Genomic DNA, 22119 nt, shown 5'->3' on the forward strand with positions numbered 1-22119 from the left:
GCGAGGGTCGCGGGTACGGGTACTCTCGGGTAGGGGTATGGGTACCGAGATCTCGACCCGCATACCCGCCGGTACCCGTAATAGGAAATGGGTGCGCGGCGCCTTCGGGCACTCACCACCCACTCAGATCTGAATCTGGTGGCTGACACAGCCACCAGAAATGGAGCTTCAGGAACCGGATGATAGGATATTCATATTTTCGAGATTGCATAAGCACACGGCGCAGTACTAGTTACCAGCCCACCCTACCATCAATCAACAAGTCTCCCCCTCCCCCGAGACTGCCCTCAATGTCCGGGAAGCACCCAAAGCGAAAGGCGGCCTCGCCCACACGCCGCGCGATGTATATGAAACGCGCGCGCACTCAGAGTCCCGACTCGGGTTCAGAGACAAGCCTACCCAAGACAACCAAGCCTCCTAAGAAAAAAGTGAGCCGCCCAACAGCACGGGGGCCCGAGCCAGCTTCAGGCCATCCATCCACCTCAGCGAGCTCTGGTACCACGACAACGACAGGGGAACCAGGGGCCGCATCCACAAGGCATAGGCAGAACACGAGCACCAGCAAGACATCGAAGAGGTCGACACGGAATGGGTCTGTAACTGTCGAGGATGTTGTCGACGAGGATGAAGTGATAACCATGCACTCGACGTCCGACCTGGATGAGGAAGACAAGGGGAGTAGTGGTGAGGATGGTGTGGAGGATGATGCTGCCGAAGAGAACGCCGAGAATGAGCTTAGTGAGTGATACTAATGCAACAATCCCAATGACGAACTCACCTGTCATCGTAGAACGCATGCAAAGGAAATGGACAGCATCCGTGTACGCTTTCTTCAAGCCAGATGTCCTGATCGAGCACCGCAACGGCGGCCGGCGCGTGCACAGCTTCCAGTGTGCGAACACAGGCTGCAAGCAGGTCATTTGGCGGTCACTCGGGACGAAGGACGTGTCGTCGACATCGAACATGAGGAAGCATGTGAAGGCCTGCTGGAGCCCTGAGGCACTACAAGCCGCGGACGCAATCGGGTCAGCTGCGAAGGCCAAAGACAAAATACAAACTTACCGAAGAACCCAAGATATCAAGGTCGCATTTGGGAATGTCGGGAAGAAGACAGTAACCTTTTCGACACGTCAGCATACTGCTTCGGAGACTCGGTATGATCACGAACTTACCTGGGATACATATGTTTGACACAGTTCAAGGGCCGAGATCGTTCGCTGGGTGTCGGAGAGCATGCGCCCATTCAACATCGTGAAGGATCGAGGATTCAACAGCTTGATGAAGACAGGGCGTCCGGAGTACAAGATACCATCGCCGACTACGGTCGGGCGCGATGTACGGAAGATCTTCGAACGTACGCGCAAACGCGTCGCAAAGATGTTGAAGGTGCATATTGACTGTCATGTGATCTGACGCGAGACTCGAAGGACAGATTGAGGACTCACCAATGCGACCCACAGGAATACGACGGCGATTTGAACTTCGCTACCGACGCATGGACTTCGCCCAACCAAAAGGCCATGGTCGCCTTCACCGTCCACTTCGAACGTGACGGCGAACCAATACGCCTTGTCCTTGATGTTCTTGAGGTGCCGGTGTCCCACAGTGGCTTGAATCTGGCCGATGTGTTTGCGAAGATGCTGGAAGATCTGGGCCTCGAGACGAAGGTCAGTGAGACGAGGTTTGAGACTGCAACATACATACTTACCTTGTTACACAGGTGCTCGGTGTGACCTGCGACAACGCCTCCTCGAACGACGTCATGATCGACGAGCTCGAGCTGATGCTCAAGGGCTTCCCTGGGCGCCGCTCGCGCTCGCGATGTTTTTGCCATATTGTCAACCTAGTAGCAAAGGCACTGCTCCGTCAGTTCGAGCCACCCAAACCGAAACGCAAGAAGAAAGGGGATGTAGACGACACTGACCTTAATGAGGACGATGTCGATGATCAATCGCTGACCGAGTGGGATCAGGAGTTGCAGAAGCTGATGGAGGACTTGGATTTCGACGAAGACCCTGCGGACCCCCATGCTGACGACGTGGATGGCCTGTGGGATGCAAACGAAGAGATCGACGAGGCCGGCAGGGCCAGCAACGAGGCGCAGGTCCGCCCGGTCAAGATGATGCTGCTAAAGGTCAGTTTTCGAACTCTTTATGTAGTCAGACCACTCACCGTGTCGTGCCCACAGCTACGAAAGATTTCCATGTTGATACACCACTCGCCGACGCTGCTCTTGCCAGCCTGGGAGAGAGCAGTCGAGGCCGTCAAACTGAAAGTGAACAAGCTGCCGCGGGATGTACGTACCAGGTGGAACTCGACGTTCCGTATGCTGGATGTAGCACTCCAGTACCGGCGTGCCATCGAACGGATGACTGAGGCGCAGGCGAATAACCTGCGCCAGTGGGAGCTGAATGAGCGAGAGTGGACGATTGCACAGCAACTCTGTGACGTCCTTCGGGTGAGTCACTTTGGTCACTTTGTGGGTCCACACTGTTACTTACTCGTTTCGTACCACAATGCCTAATACGTGCACTGCCCTCTGCCCTGGTCACGCCCGCGCCCGCCTTGCCGCGTACCCACAACCGCTCATCTCTGCTTGCTCACTTGCCTGCGGCCTGCGTCAACCTTGCGGCGGGTTCGCCCACGGCCCGGGGAACGTCACTACGTGTTGTACTCGCCTCATGGACTCTTCCTTCGGCTCCTCGACGCCTCGGTCTCTTCGTGCTTTCCCCTATTCAAACACGCGCGCACCGCGGCAGGTCTTTGCCGACGCGACCGAATTTTTCTCGCGTGAAGGCGAGGAGGCCCCGACTCTCACGGATGTCATCCCATCCATGGATGAGATTGACGAGCAACTTGCGACGGACACCACGGACACGACGCTCGATCCAGCCATTCGCGTCGCCGTCGGGTGTGCCAAACGAACCATCAATCATTACTACGACAAGACCGATGAGTCGGCGGCATACCGCATCGCAATGAGTACGTACCTCGGTGTCAGGTAGTACACGGACTGTCACTGATCAAACTATGATCAGTTCTCAACCCCCGTTATAAGCTCCAATACTTCACCGAGCATGGGTGGCTCGCCAGCTGGGTCAGCGACGCACGTCTCGCTGCAAAGGAAGCATACGAAGGGGATTGGAAAGGCCGGCCTCCCCGCAAAGCCCGCGCGACGAAGAAGGGTGCCGACGCTGAGCCATCGGTACGCCTATTGATTGTGTCCTCTCATTTTTTACCCAGCTGATCATCTCGAGTGTCAGACATCTACGTCTGGTGCTCAGGCCCAAGACTCGGACGATGGCGTGGGTGCTCCAAAGGGCAAGGGCCGCAAGGTCAACATGTTCGATGCTGCTCGTGCGAAGCGTAAGCAGGCGGCTGCACCGGTGACAGATGAGTTCGAACACTACCTCGCTGCTGAGCCTGATCGGAGCATCGACAATGTGCTGGAGTGGTGGACATCGAACGACGCGCACAAGACGTATCCAACGTTGTCTCGCATGGCGTGTTGCTATCTAACCATTCCTCGTAAGTATTCCTCATCCCTCGTCTTCTTCGAATGCTGATTGATACAGCTACATCGGTCGGCGTTGAGCGCCTGTTCAGCCAGGGCCGGATTATTGTAACACACCTGCGAAATGGCTTGTCGGCCGCCTCGATCCGCGCATTGATGTGCCTCAATAACTGGAGTCCTCTCGGCATGGTCAAGGACACTGACATTCTCGCCGTGACAACAGAAGATCCGTCGAAGGATGCTGAGGAGGATGCTGAGGAGGTATGGGGTGTCAATGGGCCCTTGGATCATATGTACATCAGGAAAAACCAGGTTTGCTTGTCAAGCCACATGGCAACACATAAATGCTTGGACAACTTGGTTAAGTGTTTCAGGACCTGTAAGGCTTTGTCAAAATAGCCGTGCTTGCATAAGATGCAGTTTCCTTGACTAAGCATCCCTTCAAGAAGATATTGTGTTACCTGCAAGCAAATTTTGGCTAGGGGATTTTCTTTATTCTCGGAGGTCTTACATTGACTCAATCATGAGTTCTTAAGTATGCATTTTCAGGCGTACTACTTTCAAAGTATCTATCATAGTAAATGTAGTACTTCTATCTAGTAGTCTCAGTGTGCTCTCTATGGACGTTGGTGGTCTGTGTCCAGAACACAAATTGGAACTGGCAAGGCCATCTGGATGCATTTTATGAGTCCGGTACGGTGTGCACAGACACAACTTGCACGATTCACGGAGCCTGACGAACAGCCTGCGCCTGGTCGCCGCATTGAACAACTGAGTGTTCATTCTGCCTGCTGCCAAATCCGCCAACGCTCTCGCAGCGTTCTGCGACGGCACTGGGGGAGTCGCTTGTGTACGAGACATTCTCGAATGCGGTCATGGTGTAGGAAAGGTTGCGGCCATTTTGGACTGTAAATGGTGGATCATGCAGGAGCTGTAACAAGCTATCAGTGACCCCAATGCCATGCACCCGTATTAGACTCACTGTAATAAGCGGGTCTATGAGGATTGAGATCACGCACTGGCAGGTTGGTAAGGCATCAAGATACGTCTACATTTAAGGGGTACGCGCTGGAGAGTAGGTCAGTGATGTCGGTGCTAAAGGGAGCGTCAACAACAGCACCACAAGTCACAATATGGTGCACGGCTACTCACAGTACTTGGGAGATGCGGTTGATGCTGGTGAGGCCGGTGAATACTTCGGCAACGAAGGGAGACATCTGGGCAGGAGCGTACATCATGTCAGTCACAGAATCCAAGGGTACAAGTCATTTAAACCTACACGTCGGAGAGTTGCAGACGTCAGAAGCCAGGTTGAACGACTAGGATGGACTCTTGGCTGAGTACTGTGGTGACGTTGGGCTGAATGACGGGGACTGCGGGCTGTAACGAGGTGATGTCGGGGATAATGATGGGGAAGTAGGTGAGTACCGAGGACTCGTGGGCGAGTATCCTGGCAATGTGAGATTCAGCGCTGCTGACGTCGGCGAGTATGTAGGCGAAGTTGGTCCACGCACTCGGGATCATACCAAATCTCTACCACTGCCGTGACAGTGCACAGAGACGTGCGATGTGCGGTGCGAGGAACACGGACAGTGAGGGCGTCTTGATGTTCGTCGCAACATTGATGATTTCCTTCAACCGCGGCACGCAGAGCGTGACATTCTCACTGGATACACCTGCGTGATGGAACGTGTTCAGTGTCATCTGCGTCGCTGGTTCGCCGATAGACTGCGTACCACACATCTCACCTGGCTGCGCCACGGTTTGATTGAACTTCGCCCGGGCCTCCCCATGCAGCGAACGTAGCACAAAGGAGCCAGTGGGACCCGGTGCGGAACAGGAGTGTTGCATTGTTCTGGGTCTCCTGCGATACTATACGACTGTCGCCACGAATGACAACCAGCCGCTCCGCCAGCTCGCACACGGAGTCGATAACGTAAGCTGGGTCGAGGTCGCTTAGTTTGCGTCGGTCGATATGGAAGATCTGCACCGTGTTCTGTACACTACGCTGAAAGTTGACACGAAGGTGGTGAGGGACACTGGAATCCTGCGCGGAATACGAACTTGCGTAACAGACGGTGATCCTGGACGACTCGGAGGCTTCGCTTGCAGCTCCAGAGAACTGTTGTCCAAGCCAATGGCCTGTCCACCCGGTGTTGATTGTGGCAGCTGTGCGCGCGTGCATCCAGAGGACCTAGACCGTCTGCCGCGTTATCAACGGGTACCCCATCGTAGACACGACACTCGCCAAAACGCCATCTGTCATGTCTTTGCCACGACCGACGTGCTTCGTCGCGCCTCGCATACCCACAAGTCGGAACTCCGTACGTCGCGTCTTCGTTGAACAGCGACCACAGGACATCACATGCAGTTCGTTCAAAACAGCGTACTTGTCCGTCTTCACTGGGCGTCAATATGTTGCATATTAGATTGTATGGACGGATGGTGGCGATGATGGCAGGCGTGACATGGTGCGGTAGCCTTCCGGGAGGGACCCACAAAGAAGCACTAGTGTGCGCATCAACACAGCGCGGACAGGGGTGCTCCACGGTCAGTTTGCCGGACATCGATCATCCGGCCGAGGTCAAACTTGAAGATGACGGTGGGCACGACGTGGACCAGCTGTGCACGGCGGAGTAGCGCACCGAGAGGGCTCAGCAGCGTGCGCGTTGACACAGCGTGAACGGGTGCGCCAGTTCGCCAGAAGACGATACGTTGTGTACTGTACTCGATCATCCGGCGACGGCGATAGGATGCTGCGCTCGGAGGGTGCATAGCAGCCACACATAGTGCGGTTGTGCGGTGTGCATATTGGGACCCGGGCCTGCGCGCAGATGAGATAGGTTGAGGTCCTGCCTGCTTGAAGCACAAGGTGCTTACCGACGCGAGCATGGGCTTGACCAGCAAGCTCGACGCGCCACGCACGATGAATGCCAACTGCCCCGTGGTACTGTCGCACCTGCCAGATTGAACCCGGTGAGTGACGACGGTGGAACTGATATCAGGACACATACGCACACTTCGAGGTCGCCACAACGCATGGCCCGAGGCTTGCTTGCCGGAAGACGATATATGGTGTCTTCGTCGGTCATGCCGATGCGCAGGGTATGTGCTCGCCACGAAGGACCTCGTTAGCATCCCGAGGAGCAGTGTCGAGCACCGGCCGTTCACGTAGGTACCAGAACACTGTAAAGCCAGGCTAGGTCAGTCAATGAAGCTGACAGGCAGATGGTACGATGCGCACCAGTGTCCTGCGTGTTCTCCGTCTCTGCGCATATGTGCTTGCAAGGCAGAGCCTGCAAGTCGTGGACATCGTGGCCGTCTCTCCGGTCGATCGGCATGCGCAATTGGGCGAACCTGCTGTACTTCGGATGTCAGCTGTCCGTGTGCATCATTTCCCGCTCGGACCGCTGGCGGGCGAGGGCGAGCAGAGTCCGCTATTACGGAACCACCCCTGGTTCTACAGCGTGGATGACGATACGAGGCTCGAGCACGCTGGCTGTAGGAGGTGTGAAAGATCGCAACCATGTGCAAGGACGTGGCGCATAGACGTACTGGGTTCACGACGCCCTCGGATACTGGGCGACGGGCCTTGTCCACGTCGTCTGCCCGGGCCTCGTATGGTGGACAGTGTGTCCTCTCAGGTATTGTCTTCGTGCGGGAGGCACGGAGCAGCTTGAACGTTGACCGGTGCGGGAATGTCGAAGGCGGCCTACTGCATGCGCAAGTGAGTGAGTAATGTAGATTGACAAGTCAACAACGTACTGGAACTGGATCAGGATATTCTTCAGACGAAGGGCAACTGTTGTGGTGGGTACTGCGCAGGTAGGGTTTAATATTACAGTGCCAAGGTCAATGTGGTCATACGTAGGGTTGCTACCATAGAGTTTGATAAGCGTATTTACTGGCCCAGTTGTTCAACAAAAACCTATGTGCTTTGTCCAGTACGTTGTCAGTGGTCCAGTCATTCGGAACGTTGGGACGTGAGTTCGTACGAGTGGGGTTTGGGAAATGGGGAACTAATTGACAGGACTGGCGGATCATTCGTAAAGGTACTACGTCTCCAGGCGGCGTGCCGTCCGCCCTAAGGGGCATCTTTCGGACATCGTACATCATGTGTACGGGGTCGGCAGCGGCAGGGAGTTTGGCATACCATTCAACGTAGGCCAGGGGGCCTTGCTGTGCCCATTCCTCTGGGGCTGGCATCTCTGAGACAGCACCGTGTTGGTAGATCTTCTCTGGTAGCTTGAAGATCGTTTTGACTCGCCCTATGCGAGTTCCTGGTGAAAGTTTGTTTAGACAGTAGAAATGAGATGTGTTGACCTACTCACCTTGGAGACCAGTTGCCTCAGCATTGTCGTCTCGCAAGACCACGACCGTATCGAACCGTGCGGGTTCTGTTCCGCAAGACGGCTTCGCCTTGACTGCGTCGCGATCTGGGTTGTCGTCGGTGAGGGGAACAGTGGTGAACTTGACACCGTGGAAGACGTCGAGGCGGGAGAAAGGGAGGTATGAGCTCGCTTTCTCCGCCTCAGCGGCTGTAAGGGGGCGACCTAGCTTCATGAAATATATGTGTTGATTGAGGGCTTTTGCGAAGCCCGGTGCTTGATGCTTGTCCGCAATGGACGAGATGGACTGTTGCGAGACGGAAGGATGTTTTGGCAAAGATAGGCTGGCTTGAGGACGGTGTGACTGTGCTCCTGGAACTGCTGGAACGCCAGGAGATTCGTTTGATGCAATGCGCTCCTCGTGGAGTCTCTGACGAAGCGTCTCAAACATGGCTACCTTCTCCTGACGTTCGAGCCACTTGGTCATTTGAGGGCGCTCGTTGCGATGGTTGGACGCTCGCCAAGCCTTCTTCGCGCAGTCGATGTGCAGGCGTTCAAAGAGTTCAGTATTATAATTGTCGGTAGTGCCCAGGTTGCGAATAGAATCGATGTAGTGGTGGAGGGAGTGGAACTTAGGTATATTTAGATGTTCGCGTATGCCAAGGGTCTTCAGGATCTCCTTGTTCTTGTGGTAAGTCTTCAGCGCGTCCTCCAAATAGGTGAGCGTCGTGTCGTCGTGCGTCGAGTACTGAGCGATGTATATGAAGTCGAGAAGAGCACGGAACGTGGTGATGACGGCGTGAGGTAGGCGTCCGACGAGACATCCCAGCAGGATTCGAGCGATATCCTTGCGTTCACCGCCAGATACCTGAGACAGGGAGGAAATCCCATTCTTGAAATGGCGTGTGCCGTATGCAGGCGGTAAGCAGCGAATTCGTTGGTCGAGTTCGGATTCGTCCATAAGTTCGCTGCACCACTCTAGAATGTGCTTGAAAACTCCTTGGTAGAGTTGGTGGAGGATATCGGGTGTGATGCAGTGGTGGATGTCGGTGTAGGGTAGGTCCTTCCAGAACGGTTCGACAACGTATCCTGATACGTTGTATTCCTTGCAAGCGTTGTAGAATGCCGCCGTGCCCTTCTTGCCACGAGTTTTGGCCTTCTGCAGGACATCCAACGTCCAGATCTGTCGGCGTGGCGTCTTCGAGGTATCGTCTCCGAGAGCTGCCTCTGAGCACTGGCAGACACTGCAGGTGCCGTACTTGGTGCACGTCACCAAGCACTGCTCGGGGTAGTCAGCGACGTAGGACGCGAGCACAGGGTGAACGCGCCGAATTTTCCCGTCTCCTCCTGTCACGTTGATGCCCTCCTTTCCAGCCCGGATGAGTGGCTCCAAGATGATTTTGACGGAGGCATGGAACAATTGCTGAACAAGCGCGCGATGTTTGCGATCACTGAGGCCGGTAGAGTCGACCTTGTCAACGGAGAGGTATCCTATTAGGATGCACGCATGCTCTGAAGGCTTGCGACGCAGAGCCTTCGGGATGTTGCCAAGCGTCATGTAGACGGGGTACGCGGACTTGTTCCCAGAAAATTGTGTAAGTTGCGTCTTGTCCGTCGAAATAATGACGGGGGCCAGAGCGGCTCCCTCCGGTAGTAGGCTCTGAGGTAGCATAGCAATGAGTACATGTCTAGCAATATCAATGAAATGAAATGAAAAACCTACCTGTACGGCATTCCACCATTTTCCTGTCCACATCTCTGTGTAGATGCGGTTCTTGCGACTCGCGTCCGAGAAGATCCGACGTGGGCGATACACGATGCGGTCCGCGTGAGCAGGGTTTCCCAGTAACGCCCTGATCGCCGCTATGATGTCGCGGAACTGGATGAGATGTTGCTCACCCGGTCGGTCCTTGAACGTTATCCATTGCTCCATCCACTCGGCTCTCTCGGGTATTGAATCGACCTTTTGCAGGAGTGCGCGCATGTTATGGTAAGATAGGCCAAGTTTCTCTCGTACCTATATCTTTAATCAGAAGGCTGAAAGTTGTTTTGAATCACAGGAAACTCACGTTAGGTATGTTCAGAAATCGGTCAACAGCCCCTTGGCTGATGCCCTCCTTGACGCACCAGGAGGCGATCTCCCAGTCCGTCTCTGAATCGAACGGCTCCCACAGAGAGCTTTCATCTATAATATTAGGTGAGCCCGTCACGTCTGTCTTGTAACAAATTACAAGTCCACTTACCTGTCGGGTCTCCGTCATCGGCATCTTCGGAGCCCTGTTTTGCAAAATGCTTCCGCCATGCATCCCTCATAGTCCGTCCCTCTCCCACCACACGTCCAGCAGTCTTGTTGACCTCCTCTACTCTAGTGTCTTCGTCGTCGTCTAGTTGTATAGCCGACCGACGACCGCGGGCACCCGAAGACGAGGATTCCGCAGGAGCATCGCAGCCTGACGCACTAGGGATGGGCAACGGGACGAACATTAATTCGTGGTCGGTCTGCGAGCCTAAGCTATCGTCTTCATCTGCCGTACTCTCACTGTCATCGCGCCCTGGATGTGATTCTGAATTTGAAGACCCTTCGCCTCTGTTGTAGGCAGTGCCCTGTAACGTACGTGTGGTAGGTAGCTGGGGCCTTTATAGAATGAGTTATGGTAGTGTAGAGGACGTGGATTCAATTCTCACCTAGAGCTACTGCTGCGACTCATTTCCTCTGAATGCGAACCGGATTCCTCAGCATCAGCATCCAACATGAATACGGCTTTTAATTTGCCCTTTTTATACCATGCGCATTTGCGGCTTGTAGACTGGTGAGCCATCAGTCCCTGCATGGTATCGAAAGTCTCGTCGCAAGCGGCACATGTCTGCGCCAGCAAGGCCTCCAAGTGGCCCCGTTTCTTGGACATGATCTTCAACCCTTGGTGAGTATTCGACATCCAGAGAGATTATTCTGAGACTCACCAGTTATGTCCAGCAACGTTGTGTTGTTCCAGAAAGTTGGAGAGACAGAGTAAAAAGTGAGCAAGCGACCCTGGAGGCTAATTCCGGTGAGGTGCCAGCCGCCCAAGATCGTTATGGACTTGATTACGTCCTGGGAGCTCTGCAGCGCTTACGTCGCACGTCAGTTCGCTTCAGTCGCACATCCGTTCGCTTCGTTCATTCCCTCACTCCCTCACGCATGTTGACTTGAACACTCACACATGTATTCGGTATGTTTTCAGTACGTGACCTCTATTTGTTTCTCCTTCAGTGAGAAGTGGACGTAACGTTAACTGTAACGCCGTCCGCTCAAATCGCACAACACTCTCTGGATGCAGAAAGCTAGTGAGTGCGATGTTATTTCCCCTGAGCCCACAGTAACTCACGCCTGTTGTACTGTATGTACCTTTGCGCAGCGACACGACCGCATGGTGTAACCGACCCACCGCACGGCGTAAGTCGATTACGCCTCGACGCAGGGCGTGGCGCGGAGCGTATGTTTTGATGGTGTGCCTCATTTGGACGGCCGCAAGGGCATTGCGGCCGTCCAAATGAGGCAACTATTGCACACCAGCCGCTCGGCGTCGGCCGCCGTGGCCAGCGGGGTTCAGGGGTCCCAGGTGCGACGCTAGATGTGAGGTCCTGCGTGCAATGCCAGACGTGAGTGCCTGGTGCCTTAAGATAACGTTGGCTAACCTTGAAGTTGAGTTCCGGGCTAGGGACTTCATAGAAGAGTCGAAGCATGAGGGAGAGTTCGAGGGCACGGATGCGCTGCCGGAGGAGGTCACTGGATACAACATGTACCGGTGTGTCCCTAACTTCTTCCTTTCACGTATGAGGGTTCTATCTCATCGTTTTCCTCTAATCTCCAGTTCCCAACCTCATGGCCTCCTCTCACTACCACGGCCTGCACAACCCTCGCATCGTGTCCCCCACTCAAGACGACGATTTGGGACATCCCCTCCACTACGGATTTCGCTACGTCGACTCGACTGAGCTCAAGGCAAACCTTGAGCTCGACCACAACGACGAAGACCGCTCCGATAGATCCTCTGGGGGAGACACAGGTATGTCAACGGGCTGTCTTCGTCAGACACAGCGAAGTAACTAACTGTGCCATGAATTAGCCGTGCTATCCTCTTCACCGTTGTCCTCCCTCGGACACACGTTTTCTTCACCACCTCTCGACCCCCGGCGCCACACGAAGGACAACATCCCCTCTAAGAGATCAGCCAACTACGACCACTACCTTGCCCACGCCATCCGTTCCTGGCACCTTGCCGACCAGGTGTTCGGCGACTTGCTGCAGGAAGACGATTTCCCCTTCCTCTTTGATCAGCAGACAGTAAGCCAACTTCACTTCATTCAATTCTTATGAACCTATCCTGACAGTTATCGTGAATTACAGACTAGGAACGACATAAGCGAAGGCGTCTGGAAAGAGGCTTGCGCCTACATCGACCACAATTCGGAAATCCTCGAATTCTTCTCGTGAGCACACACGTAGTATTCCTTGAATTTGTGCCTGATTAATTCTTCCAGATTCCATTACGATCCTGATAGACGCATTCTCACCGTCATGGCGCCCCTCGCCCTCCACGAAATCGTCAACGCCGCCATGCTGGGTGCTGCAGAAGACGCCCACATCGCCGTCGACAAACACCAGAGTTTACTGATCGACCGAAATCGACCCCTGAAGGACGAAACATCGCGGCAAACACCAGACGGAATGGTTGCCGTCCAGTACTTCAATACCGTCAAGCCCCCTGGGAGCGATATACTTGAAGAAGTCGATAAGCAGGACGATGTGATCGTCATCCAGACAGGGGCTAAGCAGCGCGTAGACCTGCTGACAGAGAAGGTGAGTGATATTTCCGAGTGCTCAGAACCGCCATGATACTGACGTATCATAGTTAGGAAAGGCCATGGTCTTTGAAGGCCCTGTGCTTTTCATCGGCGTGAAGTTGCACGAGTTCCCTTACATCGATCCAGAAGTGCCTCGACCCGATGCGGACGGTTTTGTCCCGGGAGGTGGCGAAGCGAACGACGTTCTCTGCACGGGCTTTAAGCGTGACGACCAGGTCCTCATCGGGCGCATCAAAGCTACGCTATTGGCCTTCGTCCCCTCCGACCTTGACGCTGTGCGTGAAACACACGAGAACATGGAAGGGTGCGATGATTGGCGGTCGTGGGTCCTTAAACTTTTGGGGACGGTAAGTCACATCCTTAATCATTGCTATCCTAGATCATGCTAATTCTAGTCCATCGATCCAGCCTGTCTTACATGACTACGAGGGTAGGAACTTGCTGCCCGTGGAGAAGGAGGTGGAAATGATCAAGACCGAAGACAGCGATGATGAGGAGGAGGACGAGGACGTGGAGGAGGAAGAGGAAGGTAGCCAGGTGGAGACGATCCCCGACAACGAGACAGTGTCCGACAACGAGACAGTGTCCGACAACAACTCTGACGTTGAGCTGCTCCTCGAGGACGACGATGTGCGGCAGGCGATGTACGCGGTGGTCGATCGCTGGATGGAGGGCATCCGCATGGCCAGGGCTACGGCATACGACCAGCGCAGTGATGCCTGGGTACGGGAAGCCGTGCTGAGCGGTAATCGCAAGCACGCAAGCGAAGTCGTGAAGCGCCTGGACGTCCAAGGCAATCCCGACTTGACACAGCCTCCTATCGTCAACCCCATACCAGCACTCATTCAAGGGATCAAGAGAGCCGCTCGCATCAAAGCCCGGGATACCTTCCGACGTCTAGCGTACCGAAAGACCGTTGAGCTCGACACAAGGACTCCCGAACAACGGCGGACGGAGGCGCTGAACTCGCACCTGAAAGACCTGCGAGGCATCGCCACGTCGATCAAGCGGGTGCACCCTTCCGACTCTGACGACGAGTCCGCTTCCAGTTCTGAGGTCGAGGCAACCGCCGCGGACAAGGCTCGAGTCGCAGATTATAAGAAGCAGCGTCGCCTGGTCACGCCGCCGCCGTCGCCTGTGCCTGCTCCGAAGGTACTCCAAGTGAGCCCGACATCCTCTGAGGAGGTGTGGCTGGACAAGGTCGTCAAGGACGACGACAACAGTGCCGACGAGTACCAGGAGGTACTGGGCAGTCCGTCCATCGGACGATCCACTCGGATCACTCGGTACCAGGCTAACAGGGGGGATTGAGAGCAGGCGTGAGCGAGGTTAGGTAGAGGTTGACATGCCTCTGGCGCGGCGTCGTCGACGTGCCTCCGTCACGGCATGTACGTGTTTCTCTATTCAGGTATATCGTCTGTCGTATTATCGTCTGTCGTATCGTTGTATTATCATCTCAGTCATCACGCTGTTGTAGGTCACAGTTATGAAGCATAGATCTATTCGCGAGCACACTGGACTATTCGTAACAACCATCCGTAAGTAATGCCTCATTCTGCAGTGTTCGACGGCGAGGTCGATCGTTCAACACGCCGCTTGCGCACTCGCTGTCGCCTGGTCTCCCGGCCCGTTTTGACTTCGTGTTGCCGTTTCTTCACGGTGGGGACCTTTGACGTTCTAGGAGCAGAGTGTTTGCCGCGTGAAGACGGAGAAGTTGGTTTGTGAGCTATCTGGCAGAGGGTGATGATCGCTCAGAATGTGATGTCCAAGATCCACAAGCAACGCACTCACTTTGTTGGCCAACCGCGCGCTGGATCTAGTGCTCCGGGCGCCCGACGAAGACGAGCTCGACGCAGCAGTCGACGCAGCAGTCGACGCAGCAGTCGACACGTCAGTAGCCCGCCTGGCCACACTCAGGGTGAGCTCCGAGTCGTCTTCGTCATCCGAAGAGACCAGATCGATCACGACCGGTCCCTGCGTTTGGCGGACATGTGGTGGCAGAGGACGCCTTGAATAATCCTCCGTGTTGAGGTACCCGCAGTAAACTAAACCATCCTCCTCGAGCTTCGTCCGGTGGACCTCACTCTTCTCGACGTCGACGCGCTGGAACCCGAGGTATTGGACCTCATCATCAGCGGGTCCAGGGTAGTTCCGAGGGCGGTTCCGGGGTCGAGGGCGGTTCCGGGGTGGCATGGCTTGTATGACAGGTACGGGTAAGAGATGAGTACATGAGAAAAGAGATTAGCCTACCAGATGCGAATTTTGCTTGAGGATGTTGTTCGTGCGGGACAAGGACTTTGTGACGGCACGACGCAGGGGACGCGGAGTTGTTCAGATCTCGATCTCAATCTCAATTGCCAGCCCGCCACCTGTCGCCTGAATGCCTGCTCTCCCTCGTTCCCTACGCTTGTCAACACTTCGCCGCTCTCACTGGCCTGCATATACTTGCCCGCACACACTTGCCCGCATACACTCGCCTGCGCCCATCAACCTGTCCGTCTACTCGCCCCATCGCATCGCATCGCATCGCATCTCCTTCCGACTCTTCTGCCTCACGACCCACGCGCATTCACTATATCCCCTGCACCCTGAACAACATACTCGACGACGTACCCAACGACACTCACGGCGCCACTGACCTAGTATTCAGCCAAGACGATCACGGCGTGTCCAGGCGAGCGCAAGGTCAACGAGACGACGGGGGACTGGTACGATGGGAACGGGTCGTCCGGCAGCCAAGGCCGTCTCTAGCCTGGTGAGCGGGTCCTTCGGTGCTAATGAAACTCCTGCTCCCGTCAGAGCAGTTCGAGCTCGAACGACGTTTGCAGATGCTGCAAGGCACCGACGACGCACAAAAGCGCGTGAGACTTACAGGTGAGTCAGACGTGCTGGACAGCGGTGCCACGAGTTGACATGGGCACCTTGAGCAACAGCAGCAGACAGTTGTCTCGGAGGTTGACCAGGCAGCCAAGGGCGGCGAGGGAGGTAGCACACGCCATTGGCGTCTGGACACTGCCATCCATGTCTGTCCGCACGCAGAAGATGGCATGCACGAACGTGGTGGATCACATCCGTGTGATTGACTCGACGGAGATGGCTGGACAGCGCACGAATATACGCATCCATTCAACGACCGGAGCGCGTTGTGCACGTCCAGAGCACGTCGCTCACATCCGGACACATCCCGACGGCGCGGCACATCACCTGCATCATGACACACAAAACTCAGCACGTGCAGGTCGAGCGTGGAGAGCACAACGTGCCCGCGCTGCCCATACATACTCGGGGCTGTCCGTACACGCCGTCGTCGGGCGATCTCCAGGCATTGCGTGGCCGCCGACCAACATACCGTGAAACCGGTATGTCTCTTGTCGTCCGTACATGGCTGCGTATCGTACTCATATTCGCGACACGCACACGCCTTCACGACAGGACTGCCACGGGCCAGGTGATCGCCATGCCGACAAGACCCAGTGGCCCTCGGTGTCCCTGCGACAACGCTGTGCGAGGCCGAGACGGGGTCGACGTTCATCGCCCGACGGTATGCTAACTGATTTCTTCGTGCATGCTGAGGAGCTGACACTTTGTTTGCAGGTCGCCAGAGCCAATTGCAGGGCTCGACACGCACCGCATCCGCCCAGTTAACGTCACTACGCCCTCGTCTCGATCGATTCACGAGACTTGGGCGTTCGTTCGGTGTTTTCAGTTCGGTACGCGCCGGGGGCGGCGCACCGGGCAGTGAGGAGAGTGGGCGGTGGATGAGTAAGGCGCGTTGGCGGTCACCATGTATGAGGCGGTAGGAGTCGGTAGGACTACAGGACTTGTAGTGGCAGTGTGGTACCGGGTAATAACTACGGCAGACAAGGTTTGTATTCCGAATGGCAGAGCCCCTTCGTACGTTGAGATAAACAGATTACCATTTGGTGTTAAAAAAACACCTGGTTATATCTCTCGCTGACTGAGTGATCTGGTGACTTCGCTGCTCAAAAATCCACTGCAGACGGTCTACTCGTCGAGAGAGGGACTTTTATCGGAATTTCACAGCCGCAATATTCAAGTCCGTCACCGCGTAGAGACAGTGCTTGTCTCTGGCTGTGCTCGTCACCTCGAACACCGTCAACAGCGATGTTCTTCACAGAAGAGGAACGTGTCTGTTTGGTAGAGTTACTGAGGCGTACGCCTGATCTCAGCCACGTGTTGAGGACCTTGTGGGCAAGGCTCGAGGGTGTTGATCTTACAGGTCCTGCAGACCTTGCCCGCACTTGGCAGGTCAATGACAACTTGAATGGCATGTGCTCGACTAGCAGCAACGGTAAGAAGTCATACATCGTATGACGTCGCTTCTAACTGTCTTGTCTGCTCAGGTGGCACAGCACCGGCTGCACAGTGCATGATTCAATCTGAGCATAACGGTGTTCAAGAAGTACGTAGTGACAATGTCGCCAGTAAGTAGTATTTAGTGACCTACTGTATGACAAATCTGACGGTATTGGCATCGGAAGGCATCGGTGAGACAACGATGCCTGACACATCAACCGTCTACGCCCGCAAGACAAGGTCCCAAGTCCAACCACAGGATAAATTTCAAGGGAAAACAACCGGTGAGTCCTGCAATAGTACGCACAATTGGGCTGACATCTTATTGGATTTGCAAAGGTACTCAGGGTGTCATTGACTCTGATACGGTGGGTCCTGTCCGCTCGACGCGGTCACGCAATCGAACTGGCAAGACACCGTACGCCCGCAAAGAACGTGCCCCAGCTAGGCAGACTGCCAATATGGGACAGCCCGAAAATCGACTACCGCCCTGTCCACGCGGGGGCATCAACTTCTCAAATGCGGCGCCTGCTCCTGCGGAGCTGCTGTGGGATACGGATCCCTTACCTGCACCATCACACTCGTCAAAGAACACAGTAACACGTTTCTTCTCTGATCTCACCACCGGTCTCACAGATGAGGCGATGTTGGGTTGCTGCGATAACGTGCTACGTAGAGCAGATTCGCTATTCAGTCCTAGTACTCCGCAGGTGGACGGATCGCTGAGCATGTTCACTGAACGATGCGCCGCCGCAATCCACCATAACGAAGCCTCGGACTTCGCAGTGATGGTGAGACTGATGCAATTGGCGTGCAAGATTAGTAGGTATGTACGGACGTCAGGATGCATGTTCAGCGATCCAAACTGACTTGATTTCTCCTAGCCTTCGTCGCTGTAAGCCCCAACCGACTCTCAAAGCCATCTGGACGTCACAGCTGCAAGCGAACACCAGGAGAACCGTCTCACAAAGAACATTCGAGAATTGGAATACGATGGGCTGTAAATTTGCTCGGCTAGCCGGTGGTGGTAAGTGCAGCACAATCACGCGTAGTCAATCGTTGCCAATGATTTGTCTTTGCAGGCACGGTGTACGTCCTGGTTCTGGTTGTTATGAGGAACCTCAGAACGACCATAGGGACGATGGACGGTCATACTGCCAAATATATAGGGAACATCTTGAGATGGCCAGACGGTAAGTGGCTAGGCAGCCCCCTCTGATATTTTGACACCTTGCTCATCACAAGCAGACTCCGCTGCGGGTCGAGCGGTGAAAAACACAATCATTCCAGCAGTATCTCTCCTACAAAAACACCGCCCGATCCCTCTGCGTCACCTCTTCCCGGTGTCTGGCATGCTCACGGCAGCTCATAACGCGCTTTGCGCGAACCTCGAGATATCGGACCAGTTTTTTGATTCATTTGTGTACAAGTGAGTCTTCCGAGGTTGACGTCTGCACTGATCATGATACCGTCGTATTGACTTACCTGCATAGCTCATTCAAGCTCGATCCGCGTTGTCCCGACATGTGGGCTACATGCTACGGAGAACACACGCTCTTAACGGCCCCAGACAACGAACCGATCGTGGCTATGGCTCAGTGCCGGTCAATCAATCACTTATAGTATCACCTCTATCATCGCCTCTCACACCTCTGTTGTCACTCCCACTGCTTCCCCTGCCACTACCTAACTTGCCTCATTCTACTGCTCCACCTCAACTTAAGGACGTTGCCTCGCCGGATCACCAGGTCATCGCGACATTGTACGATCCACAACATCCGGACAATAAGCGCTATCCTGCACCTCGCGATCGCGAGAGTAACATAGCTTGGACGGAGCACGAGCGATCGAGGGCGAGTAAGGCGACTGTACCTACCAGCATCACAGATCTTCGGACTAAGGTATGCTGACATTCTTAGCCAAGCGTTGGGTCGTCGCTAATTGTTCTGTCTTTGGTACAGCTGGAAGCGATGTACGACTCAGGCAAGAGAATGAGCGCAGACTCTTACGTCCAGGTACCAGTGAATCTCATACGGTGAGTACTGGTGTTCTGTCGAACGCGTCACTGAAAAAATGAGGCTCAATATTATATCTAGGGATACTCTGACGATTCGCGGCCAGGGGAACTCTCTCATCGCTGGCATATGTACCTCAATACCTGAACCCATGCGCAGGGATATGATGGACCGTCTGACTGCCTGCTTTCAGAACAACCCGTTTGAGACGGTGGAAGCTGGATCAATGGACGTAAGCCGTACCTTCGAGGTCATCCATTTTTCTTGGTATAATCGCCATTGTACTCAGGTTAGTATTCATTGCATTTCTTTTGTCTAGGATGCTCCTGAAGCGTCTTCTACAGGGTCATTCGGCTCCGTCTGACATACCGCCGTCCTTGATGAGTCGGAAGGGTTGCTCAAGGACGAACCATGAGCAGTTCATTCCGTATACGTCCAAGGACGTGGAAGAACATCAATCAATCTACCAGGCGATCAAGACGATACTCGAAGATATTTTCCATTGCATAGACGACAAGGTAACGTCGTCTCTTGCTTTCTCAATTAATATAACTCACTGACGCAACTCCATGTAGCTCCGGGACATGCTACCAACTGAGTATGAACACCTGGAAGCAACCGCTTCCTTTTTGCCAGACAACAACACGTCGCCGGTTCATCCTTTTGTAGGTTTGGTGATCAACCTCAATGTCGTTACTCGAGCGCACAGGGACGCCAAGGACGACCGAGTATGTCTGGTACTACCGATTGGAGATTTCATCGGCGGAGAATTGTGCCTCGTCGAAGCCGGTCTTGTAATTCCTCTGCGTCACGCAGATTTTGTCATTTTTCCTTCTTGTGAACTCACTCACTTTAATTTACATTATACTGGACGGCGTGCTTCTATTGTTCTCCATACAGATAGGGAGCTGTCCAAATGGACAGCAGATAGTCGTAATGGCTGGACTGACCATCCTCATTTTGCTTAGCCATAGACTGCTACTAGTACTAGCATATTTATATTTTGATCAAGCATCGTACGTTGTACAAGAATGCTGTCGGCTTGGAGCGCTCGGGTGATGTACTCCGTTCCCAGGCAAATTACAAGTTGAACCGCGCTACTATGGCCGCTGACTGACGACTTCCAGAAGCACGGACACCGTCGGGTGTGGTCTCACGGCGTCCCTCAAGTCCGACTTATCTGATGCGGGTATCTCAGCTCACCTTTCATCTTTCTCTTGCTGACTGCTTGTTGCTTGTGTCTGGCTCGCGAACATGAACACTCGATCAAACACTCGCCCGCGGGGCGCAGACGACACCACCGCCAAGAAGACGGCCGCGGCGCCCAAGACCGCTCGAGTTCCCAGTAACACGTCAGCCTCGAAGTCCAAAACCAAGCGGGGCAAGAAGCGTGATCGAGGGACCGACGATGAAGCAGAACACGTTGACGAGCGAGGCTTCAGCAAGAAGGACGCGGAACTTCTGAAGCAGCTGGAATACAGAAAGCGTCAAGCCGACAAGCAGAAGGAAGTGCAGCGTCGCTCAAGTAAGTGATTTGATTACAAGTGGTTCGAAGTGCTGAAAGACGCTACACCCTTGTCAATGCTAGAGATACAGCGCGATACGGCTGCGATGACGGCTGAAGAGCAGGAAGATGACGAAGATGCACAGGAGGAGAGGCCTAAACGCAAGAGGTCCAGGAAGGTTGTGGGGTCAGAGGACGATGAAGAACAGAGCGGCGCAGAGCGAGAGGTGACGGACGATGCAGCGGCAGCAGAGGATGAGGAGGGAGAGTCCCCAGAAGAGGACGAGCTTGAGCCAACCCCTCCGAAAGCTCGCTCGCACACTGGTGTGTAGTCACTCGATATTTCTATATGTGCTACTAATAAATGTAAGATCACACACGAGACGTCAAGGGTAAAGGTAGGGCCAGGCATGCTGCCCCACAAGACGAGGACGTTGATATGGAGGGATCACACGATGAGCGGGAGGATGCGCCCCTGTCCGATGAAGACGAACAGTTGCTCGCTGCGAGTCTACGTTCCGCGCAGGCTGCCAAGACCCCTTCGAAGAAGAAGACCAATAGCGACAAGGGCACGCGAGGCAAGAACGTTCGTGGCGACGACGAGGACGGCACGAGATCCGGCGTGTCCACTCGCAATCGAGCAGAAAAAGCTGGGACTCGTCGCGTGGCGGTCATTGAGATAGCATCGCCGCCGAGAAAGGTGAGTACAGACTCATTAGTATGATATATATGACTCATTCCTGGGCATGCAAACATGGACACCTGGACACCGCACATTGCCCAGAGCGCTGCTGACAGGAATGCGAAAGGGAAGGCGGTCGAAAAGAAAGAGAAAATACCGGCCTGGCTGGCTACGTCTGTCTCGGACGATGCGTATGGTGAGGGTAGCGATGATTCGGGAGGGGATGATGAAGATGAGAGTGAGCATGATGTCGTGGTATGTATCATCCTCTATGCACGCAGTGCGCTAACTACACGAGTCCCAGCTTGTCAAGGGGCAGAAGGGCAAGGCGAACCATCCCAAACCTAAGGCCACCGGGGCAGCTCGCACTCGAGGTCGAGCGCAGATGAGAGACCTGCCCGACGAGGTCAAGTCTGTCGTTACCAAAGCTCACTCATACCTCCGCCTCAGGATCTCCCTCGAGCACGCTTGGACGTGGGAGAAGATGACGAACATCGATCTTTTACCAGAGAAGTATGTGCTCATCAAGAGGGCGGTCAACGACGTTCGAGAACTATGCGGCGCCGACGGGAAGCCTCTCACGCACTTCGCCCTTGGGTTCAAGAAGCTGAACGGCGATGGCAAGGATACCCTGAGAAACAAAGTATTCGATGTGGTGCGTCGTTCTCAGGTTCACCTCCTGTTAGCTAAATCAATCCCACAGGTCTGGACTGCGGCGACGCAGCTGCGCAACGAGTTGAAGAACAAGGCGAAGGTTGTGGTCGACGAAGCTTACGGCCTGAATCATTTGTCAGGTCCCAGGAAGGTCTCCGCGGCTTCATTCCTTCTGAAGGGCAACGTGCAAGGTAAACATACGATGCCCAACTTTATCTTCAACGACATTAGCATTTCTTGGACGGGTGACGATGCGGACG

At 54.6% G+C, this 22119-nt stretch overlaps 7 protein-coding genes across 7 annotated transcripts; 4 read left to right on the forward strand and 3 right to left on the reverse strand.

Annotated features, from left to right (window-relative positions):
* Nucleotides 1–2389: 2389 nt before the first annotated feature.
* Nucleotides 2390–3109, forward strand: B0H18DRAFT_838559 (uncharacterized protein; the record flags this gene model as incomplete). Its single annotated transcript, XM_048039467.1, has 3 exons — nt 2390–2458; nt 2760–2982; nt 3039–3109. Coding segments are annotated over 3 exons (363 nt in total), but the record flags the coding sequence as incomplete, so codon positions are not given.
* A 1704-nt stretch (nt 3110–4813) lies between these two features.
* On the reverse strand, nt 4814–5257 carry B0H18DRAFT_1129556 (uncharacterized protein; the record flags this gene model as incomplete). Its single annotated transcript, XM_048035413.1, has 3 exons — nt 4814–4964; nt 5106–5190; nt 5251–5257. 3 exons carry the CDS (start codon nt 5255–5257, stop codon nt 4814–4816), a joined length of 243 nt encoding a protein of 80 aa, XP_047884681.1.
* Nucleotides 5258–9565: 4308 nt separating this feature from the next.
* B0H18DRAFT_894472 (uncharacterized protein) lies at nt 9566–10748 on the reverse strand (the record flags this gene model as incomplete). Its single annotated transcript, XM_048041389.1, is given in 5 exon segments — nt 9566–9859; nt 9912–10054; nt 10074–10207; nt 10268–10421; nt 10547–10748. Coding segments are annotated over 5 exon segments (927 nt in total), but the record flags the coding sequence as incomplete, so codon positions are not given.
* A 724-nt stretch (nt 10749–11472) lies between these two features.
* Nucleotides 11473–13998, forward strand: B0H18DRAFT_1129558 (uncharacterized protein; the record flags this gene model as incomplete). The annotated part of the gene is made up of 7 exons (XM_048035414.1): nt 11473–11653; nt 11694–11888; nt 11949–12166; nt 12230–12312; nt 12364–12682; nt 12735–13034; nt 13096–13998. 7 exons carry the CDS (start codon nt 11473–11475, stop codon nt 13996–13998), a joined length of 2199 nt encoding a protein of 732 aa, XP_047884683.1.
* Nucleotides 13999–14237: 239 nt separating this feature from the next.
* Nucleotides 14238–14880, reverse strand: B0H18DRAFT_1129559 (uncharacterized protein; the record flags this gene model as incomplete). Its single annotated transcript, XM_048035415.1, has 2 exons — nt 14238–14417; nt 14479–14880. 2 exons carry the CDS (start codon nt 14878–14880, stop codon nt 14238–14240), a joined length of 582 nt encoding a protein of 193 aa, XP_047884684.1.
* A 3875-nt stretch (nt 14881–18755) lies between these two features.
* B0H18DRAFT_839145 (uncharacterized protein) lies at nt 18756–19726 on the forward strand (the record flags this gene model as incomplete). The annotated part of the gene is made up of 5 exons (XM_048039475.1): nt 18756–18905; nt 18966–19039; nt 19101–19308; nt 19364–19537; nt 19595–19726. Coding segments are annotated over 5 exons (738 nt in total), but the record flags the coding sequence as incomplete, so codon positions are not given.
* A 547-nt stretch (nt 19727–20273) lies between these two features.
* B0H18DRAFT_1129561 (uncharacterized protein) lies at nt 20274–22108 on the forward strand (the record flags this gene model as incomplete). The annotated part of the gene is made up of 7 exons (XM_048035416.1): nt 20274–20544; nt 20608–20847; nt 20895–21223; nt 21308–21460; nt 21510–21860; nt 21909–22043; nt 22091–22108. The coding sequence occupies 7 exons, from the start codon at nt 20274–20276 to the stop codon at nt 22106–22108; spliced, it is 1497 nt and encodes a 498-aa protein (XP_047884686.1).
* Nucleotides 22109–22119: the final 11 nt, after the last annotated feature.

Source organism: Fomitopsis serialis (assembly GCF_022376445.1).
Source record: "Fomitopsis serialis strain Sig1Antser10 chromosome Unknown B0H18scaffold_406, whole genome shotgun sequence".
In the NCBI taxonomy this organism is placed as follows: domain Eukaryota; kingdom Fungi; phylum Basidiomycota; class Agaricomycetes; order Polyporales; family Fomitopsidaceae; genus Fomitopsis; species Fomitopsis serialis.